The following is a 20,393-nucleotide window of genomic DNA, read 5'->3' as shown; positions in this document are numbered from 1 at the left end:
AAAGGGAAGGCAGGCGCGTGGGCGGGACTCGGGGTGGGGGGTGCTCCTCCAGCTGCTGGGGGTTCCCGGTTGCTAGGGACAGCCTGGAGAGGCCAGAGGTGACTCCATCAACACCGCAAACCAGACGCAGAAACTCCGTTCAGGCAGGAGCACTAGGCCCTGCATTCAGAATGCAGGAGACAGCCTGCACCCTGTCCCTGGGCTCCCGCCTGCCAGCTGAGAAGCTGAGCTCCCTGGGCAGACTGGCACATATTCTGCCGCAGGTGTCCTGCCCACCCCTCGCCGCTCCTCTCCTGCAGGAGGTGTCGTCTGTCCCTCCCTCCCTCCACCAGGTGCCCGCAGCTCCCCTCCCTCCAGCTCTCTGCTGGACCAAGGCACCGCCTGGTTTTAGTGCCCCTTTCTGGGCACTAGGACCCCAGCCTCCCGCACTCCCCACCTCCATCTAGTCCAGTCCTTCCCAGGGGCCCAGCCCCCCACTCGCCTCAACCAGTCCAAACCAGAGCCTCCCTGCCTCCCACCCATGGGCATCACCCTTGGGCACAGGGCCCCGCCCCCACCTGAAACCGGGGCCTAGGGATGCTGGGGGCACTTGTACTGAGAGATGGGCCCCTGGCTGCAAGTCCACCCCAGAGCTGCAGACACGTGCGCCCTTGACCTTCAGACCTTTTATTGGTAGCAAAAGTCCCAGCACTCAAGTGTGAGCCACGTGAGGGTGGTGGGCGGGCGCTGGCAGGCGGGAGGAATGCGGTGGAGGCGTGGCTGTGGGTGTCACTGGCAAGAGGGACATAAATAACACTGGGGGCGGGGCGGGGGCGGCACCACCTCAGAAAGGTCACCCAGGCCACAGAGACACCAGGGGCATGGGGGGCCATGAGACCCCGAGGTGGGGACACATGGGGCCAGGACGAAAGGGGGCAGCGGGCAGTCAGGGACACACAGGCAGATAGACCAGGAGACAGGGACGGGGCAGGGTCCTGGGGTTAGGGTCCTCCCCCAGCTCTCTGGCCCTGGACTTGGAGGTGCACTCTCCCCGTGCAGCCAAGCAGTGGGCTTGGGGTCGGGGGCCCACGCAGAGCGGCCCCAAGGCCTAGGGCTGAGCTTTGCCTTCAGGATCCTTGTCATAGATGTAGCTGCCCACGGCTCCCGTGTTCACTCCTGCAGAGAGAGACCGCTGGGTGGAGGGGAGGGCGGGAGGGGGCCCGCGGCCCACACTCCGGCCCACACTCACCCTTGGGTCCGAAGAGTATTCCGTAGCAGGGCTTGTGGCAGTAAGGCTGGCCATCGTGCTAAGGACAGGGTGCAGGTGGTGAGAAGGGGCCACAGGCTCCACGCCCACCACCCCCGGTGGCCGCCGCCACCTCCAGACGCCTGGCACCCTGAGCCCGCGGTTTCCCAGATGGACCTGGAGGACGCAGCGCTGCCGCAGCACCAGCGTCCGTGCGCACACGGCGCCAGGCCGGCCTCCAGGGGGCAGCGCGCCGCCCCTCCGGGACCGCAGCTCCCCTCGGGGGCCTGCCCGCCCACCCCAGACCGCAACCCCCGCCCGTCCCAGCCCGCAGAACCCCTCGGGGCACGCCCGCCCACCCCAGACCGCAGCCCCCACCCGCCCCTCCCGGCCTGCAGACCCCCTCGGGCGGGGCCCCCGCTTCCCGGGCCCTCATAGCCCCCCTCGGGCCCCGCTTCCCGGGCCCTCATAGCCCCCCTCGGGCCTGCCACTCTGGGCCCACGGTCTCCAGGCTGGGCCCGCCCGGCTCCCCCGCAGGCCCCCGCTGGCCCCCTCAGGCCTCCGCCGGCCCCCCTGGCCGTCGGGGGCCGCGCGCCTCTCACCTCCGCGTGCCCGCCCGGGGTCAGCGTCTTCCCACAGCGCTCGCAGCGCAGGCATGGCCGGTGCCAGTCCTTGCCCAGAGACGTCACCTTCTCGGCTGGGGAGGGGACAGAGGATGACGCCAGGGCGCGCGGGGGAACCCTCCCAGCCCAGGGCTGGGCGCAGGCACTCACCGAAGTAGACCCTCTTGTTGCAGCGAGGACACATGTTGGGCTCCCCGGTGAACGTGGTGACGCTGGAGGCTGGGGGAGAGGCGGGGTCAGGGCCTGCCGGCGCCGACCCCACCCCCGCGCCCCACACTCGCCCCGCCCACCTTTGCTGGGCCCCTTCGGGGGGCCGCTGGCTTTCCGCTCCTCGGTTCGGGCCACGGGGACCTCGATGGGGCCGGTAACCTGGGGTTTCTCGGCAGAGGGCTTCTCGTAGATGTAGGAGCCGGCCCCTCCGATGTTCACCCCTGGTGGGGGCAGGCACGGGACACGGGAGCCAGGGCCCTCCCCACCCCCGCACCTCTCAGCCACCCCCAACCTCCCAGGAAGGCTCCTTCAGCCACGGGGATCCAGGACCACTCCCCGCCCCCACCCAGAGGGCCCTGGTGGGCAAGGAAGGGAGAGTGCTTGTCCCTCCAGGAGGGAGGGGGCCGCACTGCCGAGGGGAGGAGGGACCGGGGCCATCTGAGCTGGGCGGGGTGTCCCCACCGGCCCGGCCCACGGAGGCCCCAGTCTCACCTTTGGGTCCAAACAGCGTGGCATAGCAGGGCTTGTGGCAGAAAGGCTTTCCATCATGCTAGGCAGAGGGCAGGCGTTGAGGGCGGGGTCTGGCCCGGCTCCCCAACCCCTCCCTGCCCCAGGGAGGCGCTCACCTCGGCGTGGCCCCCTGGGGTCAGCGTCTTGCTGCAGTGCTCACACCGGAGGCAGAATCTGTGCCAGTCTTTGCCCAGGGAGCTCACCTTCTCAGCTGGGTGGGAGGGCAGTGTCAGCACAGCGCCCCCGCCCCCTGCACTGAGCCCCGCTGCCCCCCAGGTCCCGGGCAGCCTCGGCACCTGGGTCCCCCTCACCCCCCGGAGCCATGTGGCCTCCCCCACCATCCTCCTCATCACCCCGGGTCACTGCTGGACCGGGCAACCTGGACGGGCTTCCAGCTCAAACCTGCCCCTCCCTGACACATGCCGCACACACCTGCCCCCTCACACAGCCCCAGACCCTCCAGGAGGGCCCTACAGGAGCTGGCAGAGCCCCAGCCCCGCTGCGGGGAGTGGCCTCAAGCCTCCAGACCCCCAGTGGAGAGGCCAGTCCCTGTGGCCCCCCAGGGGACAGGGCAGGGCGCTGGCTGTCCATATTTGGCCTCCTCACCCTAAGCTTCGAGAGCACTGCCCCCTCCTGCCTCTGGCTTTGGCGCCCAAGGTCTGAGACCAGCTGCTAAGGGTCACATTGGGGGCCCTCCCTGCCCCCTGCCTCCCCCAACTCCGGGGCTGCTGGGCCATCTCCCAGTGGACGGAAGCTGGGGCTTCCCCAGGGAAGCACAGCAGGAAAAGGGCGGAGGACGGGGCAGGAAGCCGCTGGAGCCGAGCTGGAATCCTCCCGACTGGAAGGGGCCTGGCCAGAGGCAAGGGGAGGAGAGGGGTGGGTGGGCTGGGGCCCTTCTGCTCAGGCAGGATTAGCCAGGGAGCAGGGACTCCTTCCCAGAGCAGCCCCTGCTTGGGCCAGGCCTCCCCCAGGGCACCAGCAGGGTGGGGAGCAGGAACTGGCCGGGACACCCCCAGTCCCAGGAGGCCTGGGAGGCTCCTGGAGGACGGCTCGCGCTCCTGGTGGCTCAGGTTCGGGGCTTGGGCCCTGGCCCCAGTGGCCCTGTTGGCGCCTGCTGGCCTGGCCAGGGGCAGCCTCTAGGACCCCCACCCAACCTCCCCTTCCGCAGGCTTACAGATCTTCCTGGCCACTCCACCCTAGAAGGCTAGGACTCAGGCTGGCCAGGCCTCCCGCAGGTCCATGCCAGGGCAGACGGGAGCTGGCTGAGCCCAAGGCGGGCTCAGATCCCATGCCAGACTGGCATCCTCTCCCAGCTCTCCCGCTGGCCAGCGGTTGCTGAGGCAGCTGCGGCTCAGGGCAGCCAGAACCATGCTGATCTGGCTCACTGTTAGGCTGTGGCCACTTGGGGGGGGCAGGGGAATGACCCTCGGACCCACCGAGCAGGTCAATGGCCACACGTTACCAGCCCAAGTTGGGAAGGCAGAATCGATTGAGTCTAATGGCTTGGAAAGGAGCCAGCTCCCACCCAGCTGCAGTTGTCGGCGACACAGAGACTTAGCCTCCCGAGGTGACTGTGGGGTGGCCTGGCTCCTCCGTGCACCCGCTGGGGTGCAGCCGCACTCGGGGTGGCAGCGTCCTGGCCCCGCCCCTTCCTCCACCAGGGCCTCCAGACCAGGAGAGAAGCCAGCCTTTGTTTTCTGCTGGGAGCCAGCAGCCGCCCAAGCAGGCAGAAGTGCTTTTCCGGGTTGTCCACGGGACTGTCAGCCCGTCCCTGAGCTGGCCTGGCCCAGGGTAAAGACGTGGGCAGTGGGGCTGGCAGGACAACCCTGGGGCTGGCCCCTACCCTGAGCCTTACAGGGATGAGTCCTGTCCAGGATGGGGACCGGGACTGAGGGCTGGGCGGGCTCCCCAGCAGGCAGCCGGAAGCCCCAAGGCCCCAGCCAGGCCAGAAGCACTCCAGGCCAAATCCGGTCCCTCCCCTCTGGGAACAGCAAACAACGGCTTGCGCCTCCTCCCACCGTCCGCAGGGAAACCAAGGGGCCATCTTCACCTCGGCCAGTCCCCACCTCAGACCCTGGCCACTGCCCCACGGATGACGAGAGAAGGGTCTTCTCTCTGGCCCTGTCTCTCCTGCTTTTCTGACTTGGGCCACTGTCTGTGCGGGTGCTGGTGGGAGGCTCAGTGGGCAGGGACCCTGACAAAGTGGGGGAGAGGGCCAGCCAGGGTGAGGGAGAGTGGGGGAGTGAGCCAGACACCAGGGTAGGAGCGCCAGCGGGGGGGTGCCCCCATGGGGGGCAGTCTCCGCCAACCCAGGGGGCTTCCAGGCAGAGACAGGCTCTCCTCCCCACTCCCTCCTCCTGGACGCCACTGTTGGGACCTTGAGGAGGTCGGGGGCCTGGCCACCTGGGTCCCAGCGTCCTCTCCTGCTTGTGAGGGTTCCCTCCTCACCCCAACCGCAGGAGAGTCCAGGGGGAACTTGGCGCCAAGAAAAGGAGCGTGTCGGAACGCATAAGAGGTGGAGGCCAAGGTCGCCCCCGCACGGGCTGAATCCAGACAGAGCCTAGACCTGGCCCGCCGTGGGCAGAGGTCGGGGCTGGGGTTGGGAGCCATGAAGCCAGCCGGCCCGGCCACATGTCCGCGGGGGGCGCGACTGGGGTCCGAGCGAAAGGGCAGAGAGAGGCGGGAGCGCGCTAAAAGCGCGCAGAGCTTGCTGCTGCGCCCGCCCCGCCCCGCTGGGCACCGCCAGGCAGGACCGCGATCGGCCCGCGAGCGCACAGCGCTCCCCGAAGCCTGGCCGCTTTCTGGAGGGTCCACGCGCCCCCGCCCGCCAGGCCTCGGGCCCCCGCCTCGTCCCCGTCGGCCACTTCGGGGGTTCGGGCGTGGCCGCCCCCAGCTCGTCGCCGCTCCACCCTCCGGCCGCACCCGCGTGGGCAGCGCACGAGCCGGATCCGGGCCGGGCATCCTGGGGTGGCGGCCGGGCGCTGGCCGACGAGCGCCGGGGGCTCGCGGCTCTGCAGCGGGGAGCTGACCCCAAGGGCGGCGGCCGGGCCCGGGCACTCACCGAAGTACACGGTCTTGTCGCACTTGGGGCACTTGGAGGCCATGGTCCGTACGCCCAGCCGCCCCGCGTCCTCCGCGCGCGCCCGTCTCCTCGCCGCAGCCGCCGCCTCCGCCGCGCCCGCCCCGCCCGCCCGGCTGTCCGCCCGCCCATTGGTCTGCGGCCGGGGCGGGGCGTCGGGAGCCCGCCCCCGGGGTCCCGCCGCCCTGGACGCCGCGGGGGCAGGGGCGCACCTGCCGGGGCGGACTGGGGGCTACGCCACGCGCCCGGCGCCCCCCGGCCTCGCTCTCGGGGTGGCCTCTACCGGGCCCGCTCGGTCCTCGCCTGTTTCCATGGCAACTTCGGGGCAACCGGCTGGGCCGCGGGTGGGGCTGGGACTCCGCGGCCCCCTGACGGGGGGCGTCCTGGCCAGCGGGGCCTCGGCCCGGAAGGGCGGCGTCGGGACACGCAGACTGACGCCCCGACGGCGCAGCAGCCCGCCCGGCGCGGTGCTGGCGTCCGGGTCCCCAGGGGACCCCACCCCACCCTGCTGCGCGCCGCCGCCCGCTTCCCTTTGTTGCTCGGTTTCTATAGCAACGGCCTCGCTCTGGGACAGGAGCGGGATTTGGGCGGGAGCGCCACCCGGTCCAGGCCCGGTCCCGGCCCCGCCTAACACTGTCAGTGGTGCTGGAGCCTCAGCGGGTGGAGGGCAGGGCCTCCACCACTTCCAAAAACAGTGCGAGAGAAACTGCTGGAAGGGGGTGAGGGAGGGGGTGCCTGGCAGCGAGGGGGCCAGCGGTGTGTGCGGCAGGCTCTGAAGGCGCCCTCCCCAAGCTCTCCCACCCAAGGGCGATGTGGGGGGCGGGGGGAGACGGGAGACAGAAGGCGTGGGGCCCCCAGGGTGCCTCCTCTGCAGGCGTAGCGACCCCGTGGGCAGACGCTGCCGCCTGCATTCCATGCCGTCCTGCCCCGGACGCCTGCCCCATCTCTCCTCCAGACCCAGTAGTATCGGACCCAGGGCCTCTGACCTCGGCCTGTTGGCCCCAGAGCCTCCTCCTGGAGGGCTGGGGAGCTAGACTGCTAGCGGGCAGGGCCTCTCCCCAGGGGACCTCCAGCCCCCGCCCGGCAGGACTGCCTGGCCTCTCCCACCCCTGCCTGCCTCCACCTGGTGCCACGCAGAACTGGCCAGAGCCCCAGGGTCTGGGGACCCAGAGGTCGCGGCAGCCATCTCCCAGGGGCTCTCTCCTGGGCCCCCATCCCCGCTGAGCCTCAGGTCTGGCAGATGGACAGACGCCTAAGCCCAGATGACTGGGCCCAGTCTGGGCGGCGGGCTCCAGCTCCCTTACACCCTGCCCTGTGTCTCTGAGGCTCTGTGCTGGACACCGGGTCCCCCCACGCCCAGTTCCTCTCCCTGGTGGTCTCCAGGGCCTGCTTCTGGCTCCCGGTGCCAGTGTGTTCAGAGGGGGTGAGGGAGCTGGTCTCGCAGGGCAGTTCCACGGCAGCCCCCCAACCCTGTCGCCTGAAGTGCCCCGAGGTGCCCCCCGTTTCCCTGAGGTGCCCCCCTCCTCCCTGAGGTGCCCCCATCTCTCTGAGGTGCCCCCTCCTCCCTGAGATGCCCCCTCCTCTCTGAGGTGCCCCCATCTCTCTGAGGTGCCCCCTCCTCCCTGAGGTACCCCCCATCTCTCTGAGGTGCCCCCCTCCTCCCTGAGGTGCCCCCCATCTCTCTGAGGTGCCCCCTCCTCCCTGAGGTGCCCCCCATCTCTCTGAGGTGCCCCCCTCCTCCCTGAGGTGCCCCCCATCTCTCTGAGGTGCCCCTTCCTCCCTGAGGTGTCCCCTTCTCCTCTCTGAAGTGCCCCCGTCCTCCCTGAGGTAACTCCCCCGCTCCCTGAGGTGGCCCCCACCCGCACTCACACCCTTCAGCCACTGCCATTTCCATGAGTGAGGACAAGAGCCCTCAAGCTGCTGACCAGCAGGCGGGCGCCCTCTCCCTGCACTGAGCTCTGGCCCTGAGCCAGCTGGGGTGGAGATGAGAGGAGGCCTCAGCGGGCCCCTTCCTGGGCTAGGTGGCCTGCAGGGCAGCCCTTCACAGACCGCTCCCCGCTCAGGCTGGGTGTCTGGTGTCTCTGAATAATTCATGGGCCCCCACTTGGCACCCCTTGCCAGGGGCTCTGAGCGTGGGAGACCCCTGGGACCCCAGGGTATCAGCCTGAGGGACCACCCCGCCCTGAAATCTGCAGGACTGCTGTTGAGGGCAGGCTGGCTGGGCACAGGAGCCCTCTCAAGGCAGCTACCTGTGGGCCCCAGCTCTGCTTGGAGAGAGGGGGTGGAGTCAAGGGATGGCATGAGGCCCTGGCTGAGGCCCTGGGCAGGGGTGGGTGGCACGGGCACCCTGCCTCCCAGCTGCAGGGCTTCGGCTGATGTGTGGGGCTGTTGGGAAGGGGCACTGATCAGTGGACACGGAGCTGCATCTCAGAGCTAGAGGCTGGGACAGGCACGGGCCATGAGGCTGAGAGAGGACGGCGGGGCTGGAGGGAAGCTGGTGGGGCCCCGCTGGCCAGGCGCAGGGGCAGGCCCCTCCCGTGAGGCTGCAGCGGAGCAGTGTCCTGGTGGCACTGGCAAACGGCACATGGGAAGCCAGGCTCGTGTTCCTGCAGGGCCCCCTGGGCTGTGCCCAGTGGTGGGCAGTGGGAGGTCCCAGGTGGGGAATGGGGACACGCCCACCTGCGATGCCTTTGGCCCTGGAGGATGGAGCTGCAGGCCCCTGCTGGGCCCACAGGAGCCGGGCAGAGCTAACCAACACTCGGGTTCTCAAGACTTCGCTCCCCTCGCCAGCACCCGCCTCCCACCCCACTTTTAGGCCTGGCACAGACCTCTCAGACACGCAGTCCAGGCCCTGCCCAGCACAGTGCTGGGGCGGGGGAGGGGACCCCGGCCCTCCTGAGGGTCTGCCTGTCTCTGGGCAGGGGGAGGACCCGGCTGGGGGGAGGCCCCTCCCCTGCCCACCATACTGGAGGAAGGTAGTGTCTTTGTCAAGGTCACCAGCCTGGCCACCCAGCCCCACCACTGGAGCTGGGGGGTGGGCGGGTGTGAGGCCAGCAGTGTGGGGTGGCATGCCCCAGCCTCTCCTGACACCCTGGCCCGCCACCCAGTGGGGCCCACAGCAGGCCCTTGGATGCCAGAACACCCCTTATCTGTCCCCAGTAAGGCAGCAGCGCGGCTTCTATTTTAATTCTCCAGCCGAGACGTCCACACATCACGGTGGGGCTGGAGGCACAGCAGGCAGAGGAGCCCCTCCGGCGGCCTTGGGGACCCCTCCCTCCGGGGGCCTTGGGGACCCCTCCCTCCGGCGGTCTTGGGGACCCCTCCCTCTGGGGGCCTTGGGGACCCCTCCCTCCGAGGGCCTTGGGGACCCCTCCCTCCGGTGGCCTTGGGGACTCCCCCCCTCCGGCAGCCTTGGGGACCCCTCCCTCCGGCAGCCTTGGGGACCCCTCCCTCCGGCATCTGGCCTGGATGAACCTGTCCAGTGGGCCTGGAGGGGGTGTGCGGGGGGCCAGCCGAGGCAGGGTTTCTGGGAACGGACTTGCTGAAATCTGAGCGGAGTCTCCCGGAGGAAACGGCACACCTGCTCCGGGTGGCCCCGTGGCCCCTGGCAGCCATCTGTGGACAGCTGCAGCAGGCTCTACTAGGCCGGCCAGCAGCCCGGCTGACCCTGCCACCCTGGCTGCCCGAGCAGGGGAGCCCGGCACCTGCCAGTCTGGCTCCCAGGCCAGGCCCGGACCACCCCTGCCTCGGACAGACATGGCGTGTCGGCTCCCCGTGTGGGAGCCCCGAGCCCCGATGGACCTTTCTCTGCCCCCTTGGGGCAGGTGGTGGGCATGGGGCCAAGGTGAGGCAGCAGGGGAGCCCCTGGGCCAGCCTGCAGGGGCCATGTGCTGCTGCCCAGACTTTTCCTGGACGTCCCATCGCTGGGCAGACCCGAGCAGGGGGTGGCTTCCAGACCCACGGAGGGGGCTGGCGGGGGGGACACTGGGCTCCTCTAAGGCGACGGGAGTGCAGTGGGCCCGAGACAGGGCGACGGACTGAGAACAAAAGACGCAGGAGGGGCTAGTTGGATTTTTGTTTTTATAAGTTTTTTTTTCTTTGTTTTTTTTAATATGAAAATTACTTGAAAAGACAAGGGGCCAACCCCACCAGGCAGCTCGGCCGGCCGCTGGCCACACCGATCCTAACATTCCAGGTGTAAGTTACAGAGCTTAAGTTCATCTACAAAAAAGTAATAAAAATAAAATTTAAAATGGCACCTTCAACAGAAACAACAAAACTCCCGGCCGGCCCTTGAGCCCGCGTGCGGGGCAGGCACTCGGGCGGCTCCTCAGCTCCGCTCTGGCCAAAAAGTAAACACAAAGCTAAAAAAACGACTCCCGGCGGGTCTGGAGTAGGTCGGGCGCTCCTCCCCGCCTGGCCGAGGGGCGGTTTCTCTGCGGGTGAGGGCGGGCGGGGGCACTACCGAAACCGGGCGGCGGGCGGCGGGCGACGGGCGGGCGTGGTCTGCGGTCAGAGCGCCGCGCGGGCGGCCTAGTCCTCGATGACGATGGGCTCGTCGTTGACGGGCGCGGGCGCGGGCGGCCGCAGCGGCAGGGCCTGGCTCGGGCGCAGAGCAATGGGCTTGTAGGGCCTGCGGGCCGCGCGCTTGGTCTCGGAGGACGAGAGCAGCTTGCGGATCTTCCTGTGGTGGAGCCGGGCAGTGAGGCGGCCGCGCAGCACAGCACGGAGCCCCTGGCCCCGCGAGCCCCGCCCGCCCGGCCGCCCCACCTGGTCTCCTCGGTGGCCATGTAGAACACGTCGTCGGGGGCGTCGATCCAGTTCATCCGCCGCCGCTTGACGGGGGGCAGCGAGCCCCCCCGGATGAGGCGCACCTTGGTGGGGTACGCCTTCCCGTTGAGCAGGAGGTTCCGGCTTGGTCCCTGCGGTGGGGCAGGCCTGAGAGGGGAGCTCGGGGCCTCCACGCAGCGCCCAGGAGCCCCACGGTGGCTGTCCCAGGGGCAGTGGAGGCAGGGGCGCCCCGAGGGCCACGAAGACCCCATGAAGACCCCAACACCTACCCCTCCTCAGGTCCCCAGGGGCCTCCCAGATGCTCCCACAGCGCCTGGCAGGGCTGGAGCCTCCCTGCTAAGGCCCAGGGAGCATATGTGTGTGACCACGTGTGTGTGAGCACGTGTGTGTGAGCATGTGGAGAACAGGGCCCCTGCGCTCACCATGTGCCTGGTCTGTCCGTGGTTGGCCAAACCTGACAGGAGGAAGGACAGGCCATGAGGTCCCCGCGGGCACGTGCCGCGCCCACACGCATGCCAAGGGCCCACAGCGGAGACGCAGGAAGCCCGGGGCTCCATCTCCCCAGAGCTGCAGCCCACACCCAGGTGGGCCTCAGCTCCCGAGCCCTGGCCTCGCCCAGGTGGCTCTCAGGGGCCCCGGTCTGGGGAGGGGAGCAGTGCAGGAGCCTCGGTCTGCGCTCACTCCCCCGAGGAGGCAGGACCACAGTGGCCCGGTTTACAGAGCAGCCAAGTCACACCTGGCAACAGCGACAGGGGGGCCCTGCAGGGCAGCCGCTCCCTGGGCTCAGACGCTACCAGACGTCCTCCCAAGGGGCTCCCAGTCCCCAGAGTGGGCCTGGGGCCAGACGCCCTGCAGGAAGCTGATGGAGGCACCCAGGAGAGGTCAGCAGGCCACGCTCCAGCTAACAGTTCCTCTCTGTGGTTGGGGGTCTGGCGGTGAAAGCCGCTACCAGCGGCTCAGAAAAGGCACTGTCCCAGGCCACAGGCTGCACCTTCAACGGGAACCGGAACGATCCACAGCTCCCAAGCGCTCGTGCAGTGAGTCTACGCGCGTGGCCACCAGAGCAGCAGTGTCCGTACTCGGGCCCGTGAGTGTGTCGGTGAGTACACGGGCCCGTGAGTGTGTCGGTGAGTACACGGGCCCGTGTGTCAGTGAGTACACGGGCCCGTGAGTGTGTCAGTGAGTACACAGGCCTGTGAGCACGTGCTGGTCTGAGTACACGGGCCCGTGAGTACGTGCTGGTCTGAGTACACGGGCCAGTGAGTGTGTCGGTGAATACACAGGCCTGTGAGCACGTGCTGGTCTGAGTACATGGGCCAGTGAGTGTGTCGGTGAGTACACAGGCCTGTGAGCATGTGCTGGTCTGAGTATACGGGCCTGTGAGCATGTGTTGGTGTTAGTACATGGGCCGGTGAGCTCATGTTGGTGAGTACACGGGCCCGTGAGCTCGTGTTGGTGTGAGTACACGGGCCCATGAGCTCATGTTGGTGTGCGTACGTGGGCCCATGAGTGTGTTGGTGTGCGTACACGGGCCCATGAGCAGGTGTCTGTGCAAGTACACAGGCCCGTGAGCACGTTGGTGTGCGTACACGGGCCCGTGAGCTCGTGTTGGTGTGCGTACACGGGCCCGTGAACGCGTGTTGGGGTGAGTGCGTGGCTGAGCGTGTCAGTGTGCACTATACGGTCACGTGAGCTAGTCTCCACCGCCTGCATTCTGCCACACACATCTAACTCCTCCCAGAAGTGCTTCCTGACCCAGGTCTGACTCTAGACGAGCCTGGAATAGCTGTCCAGCCCCCATTTGCAGCACCTCCTAACTTGGGGTAGCCGCAACCCCAGCAGGCAGGGGCAGGGGCCCCGGCAGCCAGCCTGCAGCGCTCACGAGCTGTCCACGGGTGTGCACAGCTACACACAGCGCTCAGGGCTGTGTGCTACTTACCCAGGTAGGTGCCTACCAGAGGGACGGGTGGCAGAGAGAAGAAAGCACACAGTTAGCGTGGGGGACGTACACACGGGGCCCTGGGGCGGAGGCAGCCACAGGCCACAGAGGGCCAGCTTAGGGAGTTAAGGCCCCCTGGGGTCAGGGCCCTGGCCTAGAGCCGGTCCTGACATCTGCCGCTGCTCCGGCCGCCACACAGCACCCCAGTGAGCCTGAGTGCAGCCCCTGACGCCCGCCCGGGATCCAGGGCTGGCGCTGAAGTAGCTACGGGAACACGTGGATTTTGGAAAAACTGACGGAAGTGAATAGAGTTTATCCCACTGCTATCAAGAGCTCTTTACAAGTCAAGCCCTAAGCCCCAAGCCCTGTTGATAAGACCCGCTTCCCCTCCTGTGGGATGTGGGCAGCCGAGTGGACCAGCCACTCTGTTGAGACCAGGGACTGTGAGAACACCCAAGGATGGCTCCAGGGGAAGGGGGAGGTCAGCAAGGGGGCAAGGCTCAAGTGAGCTGGCTCCCCAAGGGGTCGTGGGCAAGGCAGCAGGGGGCCTGGGGCGGGAAGAGCCTGTGTCTGGATGGAGTGAGAGGACCCGACCTCAGTGCCACCAGCTGACCCTCAGCAGGTGCCTGCCGGGCTCCTGGACACACTGAGATGGGCATGTCCAGGGGACCAGGCTGGGCCAGATAGCCACTGCCTCCCACCACCTCCCAGAGATCCAAGAACCAAGCCTGGGCCAGCCTCCTGGGCCGGCAGGTCTCCAGTCCTGAGACTGGGGGAAGGCTCCGGCCACGTCCATGCTGGCTGCCCATGATGCAGCGTGGGGGTGTCCACGCCAGGCCGGACCTTGCTGCTGGGAGGGGCTGGCGGGAGGAGCTCTGAGTGCATCCCCCTAAGTTCCCCTTCTGTTGGTTCCGTTCACCTCCCCCTCACTGGTCCTGCCACAGGCTGACTGTCGGGGGCACTGGCCCCCACAAGGCTGAAACGCTCCTCGCTGGCACCGTGGTGACCCCTACTAGAGCAGCCCGGGACCACTGGGTGGGCGAGGGAGCCACACTCCGGAAGCCAGTGCCAGCTGCGCCCAACAGCAGGGGAGCCCTGTGGTGGCCTCACGCCCCGGCACGAGCCCCCCACTTGGGACAGGGCCCACAGTCTCAGCCCCGGGTGCACCTCCCCGTGGGGCCCCGGCCTGGGCCTTCCCTGGGCCTCACAGACCCCCACCCAGCCATGCCAGCCACACCACAGCTCTGTCCCGTCGGCGCCCGAGGGGCTAGGGTCCCACAGCCCCCCACCAGGCAAGGCGCAGGCAAGGTCACAAGCACAGGGCGGGCGGCCACGTGAGCTGAGGCTGACGGCATGCGGGCGGGCGGCAGGGGCGCCACGGCCGCCCGACAGAGGACAGTCCACTGACCGGCGCTGGGCCCGGACGGAAGGGCATTTCGCGAGCTGGGGCGCCCGGGTGGGGGCAGGGGCAGCCCCAAGGTCTCTGCCGAGTGACAGGTGGGCGCCGGGTTAGGGGCGCGGCCCAGCCCGCGTGGACTGCCCTGAGCCATCCGCCACACACACGTGAGCACAGCACACAGGCAGGTGCGGAGGGCCGGGCCTTACCCCTACTGGGCATCAAGAGGCGCTTCTTCACGTTGCCTGGCAGCGCCCGGCGGCAGGAGAGAGGAGAGAACACACGGTCAGCAGGCGCGGGCGCGGCGGGCGCCGGGCACCCCAGGCCCACAGCCACGCCGGCCGAGCCCGAGACCCCCCGGACTCACCGTCGACCCCGTTGTGCTGCTCGTAGCTCCTCTTGCCCAGGATGGTGGGGGAGCCGTTGTTGATGACAGGGGCCGACTTGGCAGGGGTCAGGCCGCTGAGCACACCAGACACACTCTTCACTGGGTCGGGCTTGGGGGGGCGGGGGTGCGTCTCTGCAGGGCCAACACAGGCAAGTGGGCACAGGCTGCTCCTCAGCGGCAGCCCCACCACCCGGGAGTGTGTGGGCAGCCCAGGCCCGGTAGGCACGCCAGTGTGGCGCCCTGGGCACCCTGAGGGCAGCGACAGAGGCTGGGGCTAGACCCCTTGGTCCAGCCGACGGGCCCACCGGCGACCACCAACCAGCACACAGGCTCCAGATCCCCACAAATGAGCAGGTCCCCTTAGCGGCCACAAAGCTGACAGCCCAGGCTGGCCACTGGCCAGATGATAAACTAGGGTCTCCATCAGCTGACCATGGACAGGTCACCAGACCGGCTCCAGGAGGCGCAGGCCTACACCTACCAAGTGCCCCAGCCCTCAGCGGCTCTCAGAGGCCAGAGCCCAGATAGCAGGAGGGGCCACAGCCGCCTGTGTCTCCCGGGGGCCCGCCAGCTCCGAGCGTCTTTCCCAAGGGAACTTGGGCACAGGGGGAGGGACCGAATCCTAGCCCAGCGCAGCAGAGCGGAGGGCCACGGACAAGCGGGATGCTCGAGGCCCCAGGCCGCCCCTCTGCGTCCCTCCTGGGGGGCACGCCTCCCACCCAGGCCAGAGCCCACCCAGGAGGGCACAGCATGGGGAAGACCACTCCGAATCCTCACAGGACCCTGCGGGCGGGCTCACCGAGGAACCGCAGCACGGCCTCCAAGGGCTTCCGCGTGGCCTGCTTCAGCACCAGCGGGCTCTGGGAGGCTTCCGGCAGCCGAGCCGTGCCTGCGGGAGGGCGCCAGGGTCAGTGCGCGCGCCCGCCGGCAGCACCCCACCCCGCCCGCCCCGGGCACACTCACACTCGGCCTTGATGGCCGCGCCGTTGATGGGCGTGTAGGGGTGGCGGGCGGCGCGCCAGGGGCGCAGGATCTCGCGGCACAGGCGCCGGGCGATGCGCGTGAGCTTGGTGGTGTGCAGGTAGAAAGCCTGTCGCGTCTTCATCGCGAACTTGGGGCTCCCGCTGCTCCGCGCCGGGATGCCGTGGGGGCTCTGCGGAAGGGGGCGCGCCGCCCCGACACAGCGCCATGACCGCGGGCCGGGCCGCAGGGGCGGGCGCGCGGGCGGGCGGGGCGGGGCGCGGGGCGGGGCTTACCATGTTACTGCGGTTGGGTCCCGGCCTCTCTCCATCTAACCGGGTTGGCATTTTCAAGCCACCATATTTCTTCCAATATGTCCAACAAGATGCGCAGAGGCGACACTGCATGTTAGGGGGACCCCAAGAATACCACTGGTAAGACTGGGTGGCTACGGACAACAAAGTTGAAAATAGACGGATTCTTAAGCAGAACCAGTGACGGCAAAGAGCATTCCACAGCTGCCGCCCGCCCACACCACCCCGGGCCCGGGCACCGCGCTCCCCTTGCTCCCCATCAGGGCTCCTCCCGGCAGAGTGCGACCCCCGCCCCCAGGCCGGTCCCCGGGACGGTGCAGGGGTGCCCAGGGCCGCGGACTAGGGTGTGCCTGGGGGCACTTACTGTAACAGCTCTCGCAGGCCCGGCCGGCCCCAGGGCTCTGGCCTGGTGGCCCCGCGCCGTTCACCACGCCTGCCTTGACGTTGTTGACGCTGATCTGGTTCGGGTTTGGCTTGTTACTTGGGTAGGGGAGAGAGGGAGGGCGTCACGCAAGCACGGAGCCCCGGGTGCACAGCTCTGGAACCCCGGCAGCCCCATCCGTACTCTCTGGGCCGCAGGGCGGCTGCCAACCCCAGCTCTCTCCCCGCGGGCTCGGGTCAGAGTCAGACCCCCGGCGGGACGGCTTCCAGCCTCCACGCCCGGTGCTGCCTGGCTGGCCGAGGGAGAGCCAGGGCTGGGTTCTGCCCTCCCACCACCCCTGCCATCCTGGGCTTCAAGGACAGGCCCCCGACTCGCCCAGACTCTGAGCCACATCAGGCCAGCAGCGGGCCTGGCCCACCCGCGGGTGTGCAGCCACGGGGGCGGTGCTCCGGGGGTACACTTACTAGTTGGGGATATAAACTTGCTTCAACTTGCTCTCCGCTTCAGCCGCTTTCAAGCGTTTCTTAAAGCACAGAACACAGGGTCAGAAGCGGGCAGCTGGGTCTGCGGGGAGACCCGCCTGCGCCGGCCGGCCCTCACCTGCTGCACGTATCTGTCCGTGGTCTTCCACATGTAGTAGTACTCAATGATGCTGGTGAGCGACTTCCAGGGAAGCTGTGGGACGCAGGTGTGTCAGCGGGGGGCGGGGGGCGGGCCCCGCCCAGGCTCGCCCCCTCCTGGGCAGACTGCATGGCTGAGAAGCCCTGCCCAGGTTCCCTTCCTGCCGCAGCGCCCGCGCCGGGCTGGCTGGCTGGCTGGGTGGGCAGGTGCTTCCGCCCCTGGTGCACAGTGCCGGGGAAAGGGGGACGGTGCAGGAGGCACTCAGGTCCCCGAGCCCTCCAGGCTGTGGGCTGCACATGCGAGAACCCTCTGCTCCCGCGGTTCTGGCGTCACCCCGGGCTCACAGGCCAAGTCCAAGTCCAGCAGGGCTTGCGCCGCCTGCGGGCCTTGCCTCCCCTGAGCACCTTCACCCACATCCGCTGGGGTGAGCTGATCGCAGGCTACGTGCCTCCTGCACCTGGGCCGTCACACGGGAGCGTGAGGTGCCCGGGGCCTGTGGGGGGCGCGCTCCGCTTATTTCTGGTGGGGAGCCCGTGCCCCCCTGCTGAGGTTTCGGCACACTCCAGCATGTCGGTCAAGGGGCCGGCTCAGGGCTCAGCCTGCACCCGCAGCACCAGGGCTCTGCAGGGCGCCCTGAGGGCCTCCGGGCCACACCTGTTCACCTCCTGCAGCGAGCCCGGCACCAGCTTCATCTGTTCCAGTGGAGATGCTGGTGGGTATCAGACGCGGGCAAGGCTGCTGCACTCCAGCCTCTCCCTAGGGCCTGTGGTCAGGCCGGCTCGGCCGCCCTGCTGCCCTCTCCGCACGGACCTGCTCCTCTGAATGACCAGCATTTCACCTCCTTTCAGATGAGCTCAAGTGTGTTTTAGGGGCCGTGAGAGTGAGGGATCCCTGCAGACTTGATTCCCACGCACTCACTGGGGAACACTTCCAAGGACGTATGCGGAAGCTCGGCTGGTTAAAAACCACCGGACTCAAACACGCCCGGGGCCTGAGGGCCAGCGAGGACCTGGAGGCGCAGCAGGCGCCTCTAACAGGCGAGGGGACAGGGACAGAGAGCTGGGGACCAGCGCGGCCCTGAGCCCGCCCCGCGGAACTCACGAAGTCTTGCTGAATGTCTGTGAAGTCCTTCCCGTACTTTTCCAGGGCCTCCTCGAAAAGGCTGGCCTCCGAGGCTGACCACTCCTCCATCTCATCCCTGCAGAGCACGGGCCCGCCCTGCGGCACCAGGGCTGAGATGGCCTTGGCGACGTCGTACACGCTCCGGTGCAGCGTGTCCATGGCGTGGAACTGTGCAGGGCGGGAGGCAGGGTCACCGGGGCCCTGTGCTGGGACCTAGCCCCAGCCCAGATGGCGGACACACCTGGGTCACATGTGGAAGGCCACAGGCTCGGGCCTCTGGGGAGAATGTGGGGAGAGAGCCGTGGGCAGGCAGGGCCCGCCCGGGGCACGTGAGCCTCCTTCTGGGAGACTTGTTGCCTGAGACAGGGCCGGAGGAAGGAGCAGGGCGGCCCCAGGATGTGCAGGTCAGCCTGAGCCTGTGCGAAGACAGGGCTGCCACGCGGGGCCACTGAGAGCCCTGCCCTGGGTGGGGCCGTGCCCAGGGGCTTGGCCTGAGCAGACGTGCTGGGCCTTGCTTGGCCAGCACCCACTTACCAGGGTGATGTCCCGGGAGGCGGCCGCGGCGCTCATGTGCAGGCTGGGCTGCCGGACGGAGCTGCTGCAGTCCAGGGCCCGGGCAAAGGTACCCACAGAGCTGGGGGGGGCGGGGAGGGGAAGAGACGCTGACCGCTGGAGCAGACAAGGAGGAGGCCAGGCAGGCCACGCCAGACATGCAGAGGGGCCCAGACTCGGCTGTCTCGGGGAGGAGCGCTCTGCTCTGGAGCTCGGGGACTCTGCCTGTCTCCACAGAGCTCTTCTCCCGAGACAGCCTTTGGGTTCCAGAGCTGGATGGCGCCCAGCCCGGGGCGGGGCTGGGGGAGCATGTGGCCTGAGTGCTCACCGGAGCTGCCCAGTGGGGGCCAGGGCGGCGGCCTCATAAGAGGTGCGCGTGTCCAGGAGGCCTGGGCCTTGGCCACATCCGCCCCAGCAGCCTCCGCCCGGTTTTGGAGCTGGACAGGCACCCTATCCCACCCCGCAGTCTGCGGGAAGAACCCCGGCATGCCGGGGGGCCCTGAGCAGCCCCTCAGAGCCAGCTCTGCACGCAGGAAGGGCCAGGCCTCCCTGGGGACCACAGAAGGGTCGTGACAGAGTGGGCCCCGCCCCGCTGGCCTCGTGTGCCCTCGCTGGGCAACACCCCAAGGAACAGACGTCCCAGAGCCCACCAGAGCGGGCGAGCGTCCAGGCCGCGCCAGCCTGTGCCCTGCCTGCCGGGCACCCACCGGGCCACCACCAGGAACTGGTCAATCTGCTTGTCCACAAGCGGGTTGCGGGCCTCCCACACCTTGGTCTCCAGCTTGGACTGGTCTCGGCCGTCCTCCTCGCCTGTGGAGAAGGGATGCCGCGGGGTGAGGCCGCCGGGGCGAGGCCGCCGGGGCGAGGCCGCCGGGGCGAGGCCGCCGGGGCTGCGGAAGAGCCCCGAGGCTCTCGTGAGAGCTTGGAGCCAGGGTTGGCCTGGCCTACTGGGGTGAAGCGGGAGCACCGCCTTCTGCAGGGAGGGAGAGGGTGAGTGAATCCGGGGCGGGGACACGGCACGCCTGTGCGCACACACACACACACACACACACACACGGACGCGGTCCGGTCGGCGCTCCGGGGCAAGCGTGGCATGGGGCAAGCCTTCGCCTCTGGAGTGGGGTCTGGGTGTGGGCCCCCGGGCGTCGGAGGAACCACCGGGACGGCACCAGCAGCGCAGCCATGGGGGGAAGGGCGGGCAGTCCGGATCTGAGCGGTCGAGCTCTTTACCCTAAGACACCGCAGGGCTGGGTGCCACCGCGCCCGGCCCCCCGTGCCAGCCCCTCACCACCAGTGCGCTGATGCCAGCTCAGCAGACACTCGCCCACCACCCGGGGTCCTGAGGCCGGAGGCCTCGTCTCAGGGCAGCTTCTCCCTCGGCCTGTGGGTGGCACGGGGGAGCCCAGGGCCCAGCCATGGACGCTTCTGTCCTGGGCAGCACCTGTGCCAAGGGCCAGTGTGCTCTGATCAGCAGGGGGCATGGGGCCACGAGGAGGGTCTGCAGAATGCCCACCCGGCGTGGCTGGGCTGGCATGGAGGACACATCACACCCACCCTCAACTCGGGCGCCTGAGCTGAACACCTGCAGACGCCCTCGGCCACGGTCACTCTTGGCAGGAACCCGCTTCCAGGCCCAGGACCCCTGTGCACTCGGGAAGCCCATGGAGCCTGGGGTGGGCATGGGTCAGTAGGGCCGGCACGGCTGAAAGTCACTGGGGAGACACGTGCCCCCTCGCCCTGGGGAGGTCACCCTGGCGGGCTACAGGGGCGCGCTGGGCCAGGGGCCCATGGAAGGGAAGCCCGGCACCGCAGACATGCAGGGCTGATCCAGGGATGGGGCGCGGAGATCCGAGAGCCTGGGGTGCCAGGTCTGTGGGACGCAATGGGGCGTCTGGAGGATGGGCATGGTGCACTCCCTCCTGGCAGCTACATGGCACTGAGACCCTCCCCAGGGAAGCCAGGGACCCTCCCCTTGGATCTAGGCCCCAGTGACGTGGCCAGGCAGCCAGGCCCAGAGCCCCAGGTGCAGTGGCACCCCCGTCCCAGTGCCACGCCAGCGGGCGGGCAGCATCACGGCACACTCTGTGGCCGCCACACACACTCACAGACGGGGCACAGGTTCACACTGGCAGGGTCCATGCCCCAGGAGGCACGGGGAGACAGCAGGCTGAGGCCTTCGCCAGGGTCCCCGAGTCAGGAGCGGGAAAAGCCTGGGCTGTGAGCAGGGCTCGCCCAGGGCCCCTGAGAACAGAGGCTCAACCCCGCCGAGCACCCAGGCGGT

At 68.9% G+C, this 20,393-nt stretch overlaps 2 protein-coding genes across 8 annotated transcripts in view; both read right to left on the bottom strand.

The window, feature by feature from the left end:
- Positions 1-650: 650 nt before the first annotated feature.
- CRIP2 (cysteine rich protein 2) lies at positions 651-5,730 on the bottom strand. 2 transcript variants are annotated; one of them, XM_027957492.3, is made up of 8 exons: positions 5,630-5,730; positions 2,685-2,779; positions 2,551-2,608; positions 2,139-2,279; positions 1,999-2,067; positions 1,828-1,922; positions 1,229-1,286; positions 651-1,155 (listed from the first exon to the last, which is right to left on the bottom strand). In XM_027957492.3, exons 1-8 carry the CDS (start codon positions 5,670-5,672, stop codon positions 1,088-1,090), a joined length of 627 nt encoding a protein of 208 aa, XP_027813293.1. In that variant the 5' UTR covers positions 5,673-5,730; the 3' UTR covers positions 651-1,087. The 2 variants fall into 2 exon arrangements, with proteins under 2 accessions (XP_027813293.1, XP_060257502.1); XM_060401519.1 differs by having other exon boundaries at positions 651-1,286.
- A 3,983-nt stretch (positions 5,731-9,713) lies between these two features.
- MTA1 (metastasis associated 1) overlaps positions 9,714-20,393 on the bottom strand; it is a 33,506-nt gene continuing 22,826 nt past the window's right edge. For 2 of the 6 annotated variants that reach the window (XM_027957490.3, XM_042235641.2), the window contains 14 exons: positions 18,820-18,922; positions 18,095-18,194; positions 17,540-17,728; positions 16,418-16,492; positions 16,282-16,340; positions 15,800-15,915; positions 15,418-15,569; positions 15,125-15,314; positions 14,961-15,050; positions 14,141-14,293; positions 13,983-14,018; positions 10,861-10,892; positions 10,418-10,569; positions 9,714-10,331 (listed from right to left, as the gene is read on the bottom strand). In XM_027957490.3, the coding sequence (XP_027813291.1) occupies positions 10,181-10,331; positions 10,418-10,569; positions 10,861-10,892; positions 13,983-14,018; positions 14,141-14,293; positions 14,961-15,050; positions 15,125-15,314; positions 15,418-15,569; positions 15,800-15,915; positions 16,282-16,340; positions 16,418-16,492; positions 17,540-17,728; positions 18,095-18,194; positions 18,820-18,922 (1,598 nt within the window). In that variant the 3' untranslated portion in view covers positions 9,714-10,180. Of the gene's footprint in view, positions 10,332-10,417; positions 10,570-10,860; positions 10,893-11,001; positions 13,861-13,982; positions 14,019-14,140; positions 14,294-14,960; positions 15,051-15,124; positions 15,315-15,417; positions 15,570-15,799; positions 15,916-16,281; positions 16,341-16,417; positions 16,493-17,539; positions 17,729-18,094; positions 18,195-18,819; positions 18,923-20,393 lie in introns of those variants that run through there. The other 4 variants (XM_042235639.2, XM_042235642.2, XM_042235637.2 and 1 more) reach the window with 3 other exon arrangements.

The sequence above is a fragment of the Ovis aries genome, chromosome 18 (assembly GCF_016772045.2).
Source record: "Ovis aries strain OAR_USU_Benz2616 breed Rambouillet chromosome 18, ARS-UI_Ramb_v3.0, whole genome shotgun sequence".
Lineage (NCBI taxonomy): Eukaryota > Metazoa > Chordata > Mammalia > Artiodactyla > Bovidae > Ovis > Ovis aries.
This window is presented reverse-complemented; position numbering and strand designations above follow the sequence as displayed.

Excerpts from the sequence above, each read along its gene's own strand:
- CRIP2 (XM_060401519.1), bottom strand. The coding sequence starts at position 5,672 with ATGGCCTCCAAGTGCCCCAAGTGCGACAAGACCGTGTACTTCG. Across the intron at positions 2,609-2,684 it reads CCCCAGGGGGCCACGCCGAG|CATGATGGAAAGCCTTTCTG; the intron begins GTGAGCGCCTCC and ends CCCTCTGCCTAG. Across the intron at positions 1,923-1,998 it reads CAACAAGAGGGTCTACTTCG|CCGAGAAGGTGACGTCTCTG; the intron begins GTGAGTGCCTGC and ends TCCCCTCCCCAG.